General features: G+C 39.7%; 1 protein-coding gene across 5 annotated transcripts in view; it reads right to left on the reverse strand.

Annotated features, from left to right (window-relative positions):
- atf7ip (activating transcription factor 7 interacting protein) overlaps nt 1-12,731 on the reverse strand; it is a 58,440-nt gene that overhangs the window by 31,148 nt on the left and 14,561 nt on the right. For 2 of the 5 annotated variants that reach the window (XM_018761853.1, XM_018761852.1), the window contains exons 1-6: nt 8,271-8,354; nt 7,342-7,866; nt 6,717-7,185; nt 6,326-6,510; nt 6,034-6,171; nt 5,712-5,786 (exon numbers count right to left, since the gene is read on the reverse strand). In XM_018761853.1, coding sequence (XP_018617369.1) covers nt 5,712-5,786; nt 6,034-6,171; nt 6,326-6,510; nt 6,717-7,185; nt 7,342-7,866; nt 8,271-8,312 — 1,434 coding nt within the window. In that variant the 5' untranslated portion in view covers nt 8,313-8,354. Of the gene's footprint in view, nt 1-5,711; nt 5,787-6,033; nt 6,172-6,325; nt 6,511-6,716; nt 7,186-7,341; nt 7,867-8,270; nt 8,355-12,731 lie in introns of those variants that run through there. The other 3 variants (XM_018761855.1, XM_018761854.1, XM_018761856.1) reach the window with 2 other exon arrangements.

Raw genomic sequence — 12,731 nt, forward strand, 5'->3', positions numbered from 1 at the left:
ACAAGACTTTCGATAAATGATAACTTGATGAAAACCTCAGTCATGCCCCCGACAAGATGTTAAACAGTTTCTGTCTCCTGGTACATGTTGCCTGTTTTTAATGAAACAGAGTTCAAGAGAAACACTGCATTAAACTCTTTTCAGTAAAGATTTGCCCTGCTATAAACCCTTACCCCATTTCTAAAAACAGCTTGGAAAATAAAGCTCATTTCCCATTATTCCTTATGGGTAAAACAATAATCGATTCCCACCTCATCCCAGAAATCTCAACTAACTTTGACAGATGCTTCTAAAATGCTGTAAAACACCTAACTCTGAAAATGATACAAAAACTTGAAATAACAACAAATAAAAATAATCATAATAATAAAGTACAACAGTATACTATTGAATTGAATTGAAGACTTTGTCCTTTTACTGCTGTGCAATACAACAAAATTATACTTGGTGGTACTCCCTGAGATCTTTAGAAAACAATATAAAACACAAACATTTAAGTATAATACTGGAACAACCTGCCTGGACCAATAGCTTAGGAGACAGAAGCATCGGAACACATGCTTTATTGCACCTCCACATCGTTAGACAGCAGCACTCACAGTGCACACATGCTTGTCCAGAAACACTCGAACAGAACACAAGACTCATTAATCCCCCCACAACTCCCCACAATGGCTGCCCAACAACTATTTACATCCACAGCAGCAGTGCTGCATTATACAAATGCTACCGCTCCCATTTCCACTGCACATAGCATTTTTTGTCATTTTGAGTAAGAATATATAAAAAAATACATGTTCTTACAGACTTATTTTTATGTTTTTTCAGAGACACTTTGACAAAATGTGTTACAGCAAGAGGGATTGAGGGGATAGCAGAAGAGAGGTAATAATTTTCAAGAGGCATTATAGCAGGAGCATGGACACTGGGACAGCAGATAGCAGGCTAAGCCTCTATTTCAGTTCATGCCCCAAAATAACAGATCTTCCCTCCTTAAAGAAAGCAGTTGGCTCAATCTTCCTTCTTTTGCAAAAATTCAAAAATTTCACTCAGTATCACACATTCACTTTCAAAAATAAAACTGATAGTTGTTACATTAAATGCCTTTACAAAACAGAATTCATTCAATTCTTGAATACTTTACCTAATATAAATGATCAATAAAGTACCTTTTAAGAATAGTTCATGAACATAAGCACCTAAACCATAGTCAAAAAAACCTTAATGACAATTAATTTTGGAATCTTCACCATTACTTTTATATATCATTTTCTGATTTCTCTGTTTCATGTAGTCTCCTATATACCACCTGCAAGAATGTCCTTCTTGTCCCAGGAAGCAGTGTGGCAGTGAATATGGACTCCTGCAATATCTCACCGAACTTTTAACCATTAGACAAGCAGTGGTTTTTAAAAGGCCAGGGGGAACAAAGTTTGTCATCATGCACTAGGCTGCAGGATATGCTCAACATAATAATGAAGCCCATGGCAAGCAAATGCCACAACAAAGACAAATGTAATTTGAACAAGTTTACAACAATGCAGAAATATCTCAAATCTACCAAAAAATAACAATACGGTGTCAAGCACCAATACTGTGTGCCTGTGAGACCCCTTGTATATGTACTCAATGGCCACATTATTAGGTACTAGTAGGATAACTAGGATACTAGGTTAGGTACTAGTAGGATAACTAGGATAACTAGTACTGCGTGCGACCCTTTATCCCCTTGGGGTATTCCTCCAGAAAAGAATTTGTCAAGGTGTTGAACACATTCCATGGGTTCTTAGTCTGCATTCAAATGGGTCCTTAGTCCACAATGGCTTAACAGTCTCACACAGCTTCTGAAGATTTTTTGGCAAGAAATTCATTCTACTAATATCACATTGCACTTTATCCCGAAGATCCTCTTTTGGCTTGAGAGATTGAGGCTGTGCAGGCCACTGGATTAAAGTAAAGAAACTGTCATATTTGTAGAACCAACCTGACAAAATATATGCTTTGAGACATAATATATTATCTATCTTAAAATATCAATTAATTAAATGAAATATTGTGAGAGGAAAATAAGAAAATTGAGCAGAAATGATGGTATGTATTAAATATACAACTGATGTGTTTTTTAACTGCTGCAGAAAGCCCATTTTGTGAGAAGCAGGAATGTACCAAAATTGCACCCTCAACTCTATGGGGAAAATAGACACTGACCAGACAACCAGACGCTGGTACTGAAAAAAGAAGAAAATAAATTATGCTGACAGGTTCAGAGATAAGCTGCGTATACCTTACTTAGCCTATAGGAAACGTCGTAGATAACCGAGTAACAAATTAGAAGTAAATACGAGCTGAGCACGCGTTGATTATGCAGAACGAAAGCCAATGAGAAATGTTACTATGTATGTAGCATGCATTTTAAGAACTATATAATATGTGATTAAGGGGTGCGGTGGCACAGTGGGTTGGACCACAGTCCTGCTCTCCGGTGGGTCTGGGGTTCGAGTCCCGCTTGGGGTGCCTTGCGATGGACTGGCGTCCTGTCCTGGGTGTGTCCCCTCCCCCTCTGGCCTTACACCCTGTGTTACTGGGTAGGCTCCGTGACCCCGTATGGGACAAGCGGTTCTGAAAATGTGTGTGATGTGTGTATAATATGTGTGTATTGGATGCTTGGAGACTCCCTAGACTCTGACATAGGACAGGGCACTTTCCCTCCAGCTGGGGTGAAATAAAGTAAGATACTCTCTCCTACCTTGGATCCTTTCTTTGAGCTTTGTTGAATTTCTTCCAGAATATCAATGCTCAGTTGATACTAAAAAGCCTAATGAGAAGCAAGATAACATTCCCCACACCATTACACCATCACCACCAGTCTGTACCATTGACAACATGCATGATGGGACCATGGACTCATTCTTTTTACACCAATTTCTGACCTTTCCATCAATATGTTGAAACTACAGTATGTTGCAAGACTTTTCTAATCTTCAATCATCCAGTTTGTCCATATCCACTGGAACCATATCTTGTTATTCTGAGCTCACAGGAGATAACCCAGCATGGTCTTGTGCTGCTGTAGTCCATCCACTTCAGTGTTATGCATTCAGAGATGTGTTTCTCCATAACACTATTGTACAGAGCTGGTATTTTTGCGCTTGTGGTCTTGCTATTAGCTTTAATGAGCGGGGCTGTTTTCCCCTAATCTCACTCTTTACCAACGACTCACTGCTCTCCTCTGTAGCCATTTAGATGCCTTTTTCACTGTCTTTTTGAGGGTGGCATTCCTGCAAATCCTCGCAGCCAAATCATTGGAGACAAACCCTGTTTTCCAGCCTTCTGAGCAGAGCTGCTTCACCTGTTACTCATGTTACCATTTTTCTCTAATTGACCTGTTCCATCCATTGCTCTGAGGAACTGTTAGCGCCAAGAAGGTTACTTGCTCAGAAGTTTCTGGCAGCAGGACAGTGCTGACTCTATTATGATGAATGGAAACCTACATTGCCTTGCTATGTCAACCGTTAACTGGCAGTCTCATACTGTTCCAGGAGCAATGAGCTAGATTTGGATGCTGTGACAAATACTATGGCCTGTTTTACCGGCATGTGGCTCTTGCTGTGTTCCATTTCCATAATGATAGACTATCACAGCCATGAGCACCTAGTTGTGCTGACACAGCAACCTTTGTCTAGCCCTCTTGCACACCTGCTGAGAATGTGTCCTAATTTCCCTCTCTTAGAATGGACTTAATGGAATTGGTAGACCTGCCCCAATAAAGAACTTGATATGCTGAAGCTCTTTTTTCAGAAGCTCCATCATAAAGGCCTTACAGCTCATTGGTTGCTCCAGCTTCACCCACAAGCCTTGGTTTGGTATCCATACCATACTAGTCAGTCGTTCCTTGTATGTTGTTGTCCCCCTCTCCTTCTGAGTATGAGTATGAACTTCTCCTTCTGTTGGACCTTGTCACAACACCATGATAAAAAACTGTCCCGACCAGCACTTCAAGATGCAGCTGTGCAGTTTCAAATAATTACTCTGCCCATAGAAGGAAATGCTGCTCAAGCATTAAGGTACATATTGTACATGTTAAGGTAAGGATGAGTCTTTCTCTCAGATACCACAACCCATGATAAACCAGAAGGGGCCAGAAAATTCATGGCAGGATGCTGAACTGATATACCCATGCTATAAACTTACCTGGATGTCTTGACTTATCCTCTGCTGTTAGTCACCCCTCAAACTCCTGATAAGTTCCCTGGACAGCAACTGTATTCCTCAAGCCGCTGTTAAACAAGTTACCTAAGCTTCTCTCTGACCTCTAAAAGATCAACGAAACCAGTGGACTTCCTATGATAAAGTAAAACTCATCATTAGGCTTTCTCTTGCTCAGTACCAGAGATCTGTACTTTGATGGCTTGAAACTCCGCCCATGCTATGAGCCTTCCCAGGTTTCAAAAACGCCTACATCCAGGGACAGATGATGTTTTCAGTGTCAATGCATCCACGAAGTCCATCCAATCATCCATGAAGCCTCTGATCGACAGTTCTCTGGCACCTTAGTCTGTGGGTCTCTACTCTGTACCGCTAACTTTCTTATTTGTTAATACCTACAGATAAGGTCATTTGTCAGCAATACATTCAATAACATGGCTCCTGAACTATTACAGAGTTTACTGACTGCATATACGATGGTGGTCCCATAAGATTATAATGCAGCTGAAAAATTCTTATGAACTAGGTACTTCGTGGTGATCATAACGTTGTAGTGCAACATGTTATGTGTTTGTGGTGGTGCTGGTGTAAACAAACCTTCTGCGCTGCCAGTCATATAAAAGTATAGCACATACAATTATGTACAGTACATAATACTTGATAATGATAATAAACACTTATGTTACTGGTTTATGTATTTACTGTACTGTACTTTTTATTGTCATTTTAGAGTGTACTCTTTCTACTTATAAAAAGTTTACTGTAAAACAGAATGCTGTGTTACGCCAGCAGCAGCATCATCTTGTGTTTTCCGCTCCTCTTGACTGCACCGAGGCCATACCATCTAGGTTTGTATAAGTACACTCCATGATGTTCACACAATGACAAAATCGCCTATCAACACATTTCTCAGAACATATCTCCGTTGTTAAGCGACACATGTCTGTAATAGTTTTTTTTCACATTTTCCTGTCACACTACTATGTGTAAATTTTCAGGATTAGCCTGAGCCGATACGGCTATTATACCACTGGCACTGCCTGACTTGGTAAAGATCACCTGCTAAACTGATGAAGCTGGACATTCAATGGACAAGATCATTCACACATTTTTATTATGATGTGAAAGGTTGCCTACCTGGATTTTAGGCAGCTGGTTAATCATGAACCTCTACAGATATTTGATCTCTAAAGTTTTTTGTTTTCTTTCCTCTGCTGACCTGGCTTTGCCTACATTTACTCTTTCATTTGTTTACCTCCATAATATTGTTTGTGTAGCCACCACTGATTTTGTTTACTTTGGTCAGTTGATTAAACTATTGTTACATCATACACAAAGCACTGGAAGAAAACTGTTGGGAAGAGTGCTACATAAAATAAAATGAACTGAAAATAAATTAACAAAATGGAACAGTCTTGCCTGGTAAAATGTTGATTTCGACAGAGATCTACAGCAGGTTTCACAGAGATGAGACCAAAACTGCTCAGTTTTATCTTGAAGCTTACCTCTAATGGTCTCCTAACGTTCTCCTTGGCCTGGTTGGCAGCTCCAAATTTCTTGGCCAATCGCGTGATCTTTGCCTGAATAAAAGATACCCGCAAACTGCATAAAAGATGATGAATATGTCACGGCTGTAGACTATGAAGGGCTATGTTAACAATACAACATGAATCTGATGATTTATCCAATCATCTCATTGCTCCTGAGATGGGACGTAGCAGTTTTGATAAACAGGTACCTAACATCAGGAATGTATTAGGGCCACAAGCTTTTGTGTTTCATCAATCGCTTCTTCTCTCACATGAGGCTTGTTATGTTCATACCCACCTGCAGTGTGTTGAGCATATGCTGGTGCTTGGTGGCACAATCCAACTTCTCCACCCTCTCCCGTAATTCCTGCAGAGTCCTGTCGAAGACGCTTAGTTGCAGGACCCGTAACTGCTCCTCCACCAGCCGTTGTACCACCTGTAGAGAGAGAAACAGAGAGAAACAGAAAGTGGTCAGCTCCTGGATGATAATTTATTGACTTTTTACTTCTAACATGCAGATACAACTGCTCAGAAGAATTAAATGTTTTTACAAGGCAAGTAAAAATTAAATAAGGCTTCAGAGTGTCTACCTTTTCAAGTTTGTGTCGATGGGCTGTGTTTGCACTGATTTTCAGCTCCAGCTGGGCCTCCAGCTCCTCGCCTTGTACCTTCTGCCTCTTTCCCCCTCTTTCTTCAGCTACCTGCTGTCCATTTGTTGCCGTGTCTTTTGACAGAGAACGTTTCACTCCTTGTGGGACATTAGTAGACTCCTCTCCTGCTCGTTAGAAGGAGGTGAAAAAAATACACACTCACTGTTGATTTATCAAAGTCTGTATTAATAATAATTTTATATATATATTACCTTAATAACTGCCCAGAGACTAATCCATCACCATTCACTCTGTTTGCCACTCAACACAAAACATCCCACTACTGGACTGAGCTTTCCACCACTTGGTGCTCAATCATATATTTGCTCACCTGAGGATGTGAGCAATGGAAAAGGGGACGTAGATGGAGGAGATGAAGAAGAAAATGCAGCTGAAGCCTCCACTGGCTCCTCATATCTTGTCTCTGCCTCTCGCTCCATTGTCTCCCCATTTTGCTCTTCTACTGATGCATCTTTCTCTTTCTCCTCATCCCCATCAGCCTGATTCTCATCCTCTTCACTGAGTACCAGAAAGCCTTCTTTTACCTCCTGGTCAGACTCTGGTGCATGGGATGGGGAGAGGGAAGGAGAGGAGGGGATGGTTGTATTCAAAGCTGGACCAGTCCTTTTGTCATCTGTCAGGTAATCTGCCACCATGGCAGCAGGGGCTGTATCCATGGCCTCTTCAGATATCATCTTACTGTCCTTTGTTGTCTCTTTATCCTGCGAATTCAGAGAAGTTGTGAAGCCTAGAGGAAGTCCCTGAAGTGATGAAGGCCAGTCAGACTTGAGGTGGCCATCCTGCAATAAGTAGTATTGAAGAGGTAAGAAATGGAACATAACACATAAGAAATGAGAAAAAACCAATATTTGTTCCTTATAATTTCTAGGTGTCTTTCTCTATTATAACCATCCAACCCTACTTTTAAACTACTTTCTCTTACAAATTGCACAAACCTCTTTATCTCCAACAAGCAAACCGGTCTGTTCTCCGTTCTTTTTCATCTCTCCTTTTTCCATCTTCACTTCAGTTTCTTCCCCCTTTTCATTAGTCACAGGGGACCCCCGGCCCACATCCTCATTCTCCCCAACAGCTGACGTGGGGGAGATGTGTTGAGACGAAGTGGGTGGAGTGCAGGTCCTTATCTCAGAGTTTTGAGAAGGTGGTGATGGGGACAAAGACAGGGAGAGTGCAAGGGGTGATGGCGAGGGAGACACAGGGGAGGTGTGATGTCCGTCCTTTTTGTCATTACTGGAGCGACTTTGCCCCTCTTTCTCAGTGTCCGTGAGGTCTTCCTCTGAATGGTTCCCATTCACCAAAGGAGGTAGGAGTACGGAAGAGGTGTTGGTGGTAGAAAAGGAAGAGGGGAGGGAATTATGGAGGAATTCCAGTTGCTGACGGTCACTCATTTTCATGGTTTTCCTAGCTCGAAATACTTTCTTTTGAGGCTCCTCTGCAACTGCCACATCCATTTTTTTTACCTGGATAAAAAACAAAAGTAGGTTATTCAAGCCATCTGACAGTGCTTCTTACCAGAAAACTGGAATCTTGAGTAGACGACAGATAAATTACATTGGTTTTTGCCTCACCCATCAAAGATGGAGAGGCAAAATAAATTTTAAAATGGGCAAAAAGATTACTGCAGCATGCAGTAGTTATAATCCAACACCAGGGGGTGGTATAATACTTTTAATGTTCTCTATGCTCTTTCCAGAACCTTCTTTTTTTCGTAGTGGCAGATATTTCAATACATTCTAGCAGAAAAAAAAATCCATTAGCCCTTCATAATCCAGTTAGTAATCTGAGTAGAGTGCAAACTTGTAGTAAATACAAATATTCAACACAACTATTTCAAAAAATTTAAAAAGAATCATGGCAAATATACCCCGGTGTATAGTTTACGCCATAACCCTATGGTCAGAATCATAAAGTCAAATGTATGTTCTTCGTTTATGGACGAGTACAAAACTAATGGAAAAAAAGAATGAACACATGGTTACGAGACCAGATACACCAACGACGTACGGCTCCTCCCTTGTACACTTCCTCATCACTTCCATTGGTCAGTTCCCTGCAGCAAATCAGAGGTCTAGCTACTAAAGCCACCCAGCAACAAAGGGTCGGTATTATGTAATGGTTCACGTGTTTTTCACTTTCTACCAGAGATCAGGACTCCTGAGCTGCGGCCCTGGAGGGCCTCAGTGTCTGGTGTTCCTGTGCTATGAATCTACTGGTTTCAAACTAATCGTTTTGTTACCTTCGTAACTACATTAACTCCTCATCTTGCTTTGCGCAAGATGACTCAAGTGATTTCATGTGACTCAAGTGACAGCTGAAGAACTCCTTGGACTGCAGTCCCTTCAGGATTGGAAATGAGGAGCCGCGAACACTGTTACATACACTGACTAATCATGTGTCGCTTGTTTGATTGCATGCTCTCTAATAGTAAAATGCACCGGCACATGAAATGAGCACTATGAAATGGTAGAACATAGTTGTTCATGAAGGACTTAGTGAAATACTTTAAATCCACAATGACTATGTCCAACCTGAAGGTTTCATCGAGTTAGTAAGAAAAATCACACAGTTTGTTAAAAACTACTTTAATATAAAGTCTAAGTCAGTAGGCAACCATAGTGAAAACATGAGACTCATATAGAACACAGTCTAGAATGACCTTGGTCAAACACAACAAAAATCAATATGCAAGAGAGCTAAAATCAAAAGCACATAACAATGCAGGTTAGTAAAGAATTTCAAGAGGCATTACAAATTGAAACAATGGTTCCAAGTAGCATTTGGTTCTGTTTTATTAGTCACTGACAAGGAACAGAAGGGAAAGGCTATATTATGACTTACATGAACTTGTATTAAACAGGCTGGAATGCTGAAAAAGGATATGTTTATCGTTCTCAATTTTTTTGCAAAAATATTAAAGATATCTAAGTTCCAAAGGGCAGAAAATGACAGACAAATGTAATTATAAGGTGGGTGAACTACAAAAACAGTTTGGCCAACACAGAGGGAAAAAATGGTCAAGCTTCAAGCCTCAGGCATGGACCCATCCAATAAAATGTATAACTGTGTTTTTTAAAAGAATCCATTGAAGGTCATCAACTTGCCAGAAATCATAAACCAACAGACAGACAGTTGCACAAGTGATCTACTGAATTCTTGAATTCAAAATCTGGTTTATTGTCTTGTTTCTTATTCTCTTTTCATTGCTATTGGTCCATTTTTCATTGCCAAGGCAATAATTAAAACTCTCCTGCCTCTAATAACCAAAGATGAAGAAGAATTATGGACATACAATTGTGCTTTAAAATAATTTTTAGTATTTTTTAAACAAACTAAACAATACTGCTCTCCTTCCTCAAGCAGGCATGCAGTCTGCAAGCAGCCTTTAGGAAGTGGCACAACCACTGTGGACAAGTTAGTAACATAACGTTATTTTGTACCTCTCACACTTTCACCTAAAGTTCATGACCTCAATCATGCAATTAAACAACACAAAGAAAAACAGAAAAGATAATGTCATGACTGTTTAGTATTAGAAAATTGTTATAGTTGTTGTGTCATTGAGTCAATACTGACATTAAGCGACCAGTTAGAAAATGGAAAAACATAATTATGCTACCAAATTTTTGTTGAAATAACTATTATAGATTTTCCAGAGCAAAATCATATAGGATTCAAGCAGAATTGGACTTTCTGACAAATACAGAAAAAATTAAGTTCAGTCTCTTAAACTAAATCTAGTCTTCCACCTTAACATGTATGAGAATGCATTTTAATTAAATGAGAAACAATAGTAGTCTTCATTTATTAACCACTATTTAGCTGTTGCCCAAATAATTTCGTGCTACGCATTACATTGTATTCAACGCTATGCTCCAAATTAGCATGCTAAACAGAATCATATTTACTTTATTACATCTATTCTTTTAGCAGATGGCTTTCTTCAAATGTATTTTAATCTATTATTTCACTGATGCCTTTGTCCAAGGTGGCCTAATGTTGGATGTGTACTCAGAGATCCTGAAAATTATTATTATTAGTTTAGCAAATGCTTTCTTTTAAAGTGACATACAGCTCACCGTGTATTCCACAACAAAGAGCTTTAGAAAAAAACGTGACTATCAAAGCCCAGTATCTGTGATTCCACAGTTTTTTGCTTGCACACATTACTCAAGTGATTGATCAAGAGAGACAAGAGACTAAAAAAGATAAACTTGAGAATCTTCTTGATCGCTAGGAGGGATTCAGCAGTTCTGAGGGAGAGATGGCGCTCATTCCATCACAGTGGAGCATGAACCAAGGGCCTACAGAGGTAGAGGAACACAGCAATTTTGCTGGAGTGTAAGAAACTGTTATGTGCCAATGTTACTTGGATGCTGATCCTTTATATAGCTGGTTAATATTTAAAAAAATTAAAGGTAAGAACCTGGCACAGCAGTACCGAGCCAGGAGCAGGGTTTTGAACTCAAGGCAATGGCTCTAACTGCTATGATACTCACTGATCTCATTAAAATCCATAAAATATTAAAGTGGACTTTTCTAATTAAAGTGAATGTTGTAAAGTAGCTTATTCCAGGAAGCCAGCGTACTTTTTATTCCCCATTCCTTTTTACCTTTTTGAGCCATTGTTGATAATCAATGGCATAAGCATTTGGCCTGCCATGTTCCCAGCCAGAAGTAGAGGGTCGGACACAATTGCAGAGCACCGGATTTTATTGAGGGGAATCCAAGAATCGTGGTCTCAAGACAGGCAAGGTCGTCGATGTGCGAATGTGGTTATCAGGATAATCCAAAGTCATCGTCAAAGTACAGGCAATGGTCAAAACACACTAAGCAAAGAGGGGGAGGTCAGGAGTGAGGCGAAGGAACAGGGACGAGGACAGGAGAACAGGGAAGGTAAGCAATAGAGCACAGTAGTGAGTAGATTAGCTGAACGAGGTTCCACAGTTGCTACTGCTCTTCTGTAGCCTTTTATGCCTCTCCCTTTGCTGCGCCCCCCAGGTGTTCTGTGTCGTGTGGATGGTGTGGGCGTGGCATGGCCAAAAGTTTCAGTAGATCAGCTGGGTGCAAATCTGCCATTTGTTACCTTGTTTCCAAAAGAAGTCCAAAAAATGGATCACAAATTCTTTGTACAGCTGCCAATATAACGGTATTTTTGTGAATTACAGGACAGGATATATTTGAGGCAATGCATTGTCCATCCAGAACAGGTCAGGGATTCAATAAGCTAGCAGTCATAAAAGACAAAAACAGCTTCCACAGCATCCAAATAAACAGCTCCAGCAATTTCTGTACTGTCTGTATTGCTCTCACATTCTCCTAGAGTAGCACTTGCAATGAGCATTGCTTGACAATCCAAAATTAAATGTGCTCAGCTGTGTGTACATAAAGAGTCTTATGTAAATCATTTTGATTTATTTACGCTTTATAGCTGCAGTAGAATAACTATGACCTTCACCAGGATAAGTGGACAGAAACCGACTGACTTACTTTAAGTAAAACAGAATGTTCGTATCGGATCATTCTTTTCAGATTCAGAACTGGAACACATAACCTTAAGCCTAAAATAATAATAAACCAAAAATATCAAGAAAACAACAACTGGGGTTATATGTCAAATTAAAACAATATTTTCAATGTAGTACTGAAAATTTATATTTTAAAATTAAATAATGACTATAATTGTCTAGAACCAATGATATAGCCTTTTAAAAATAAAACAGTAAGTGGGATTACATGCAAAATTTCACAATGAAATATAAGTTAAAAGCTAAATCATGTATTTAGTCAAAATTCAGTAATCTTCTTAAAACCAAAAGGGCTATGTGGACCTTTGACCAGTCTAAATGCACCACCTTCTTCATTTCTTTTCGTTGTCAGGGTGTGTAGTGCTGCAGCAAATGAAGAACCATGGAGAAACGTGAAACGGCTGGAGTGAGTGGGGGTGGGGTTGATGGACAAGAAAAGCTAGACCAGACTGTACCAGTGTAGTGGGTGAGAGTGTTTTTGAGGCTCTTGACAAGATTGTTCAAAATGCATTTGAAATAAACACACTAGATACAGACTGCATACCCCACATGTGACTGAATGATAATGTTGTATATTTCTACACATGTACGTAGGCAAGAACAATTTCACCCACCATCAACAAATCCAATGCAATGTGAACACATACATGCACTCGCTCAAAGGTATTTTATAAACACAAGCCCACTGCAACTTTTATTTGATAAACACAAGCCCACTGCAACTTTATCAGAGCCGATTCCACATGAACAAAAAGCTTCTGAACTCGTCATTGATTTTTTTCTCCAGTCACACGAAATGT

Source organism: Scleropages formosus, chromosome 20 (assembly GCF_900964775.1).
Source record: "Scleropages formosus chromosome 20, fSclFor1.1, whole genome shotgun sequence".
NCBI classification, from domain to species: Eukaryota; Metazoa; Chordata; class Actinopteri; order Osteoglossiformes; family Osteoglossidae; genus Scleropages; species Scleropages formosus.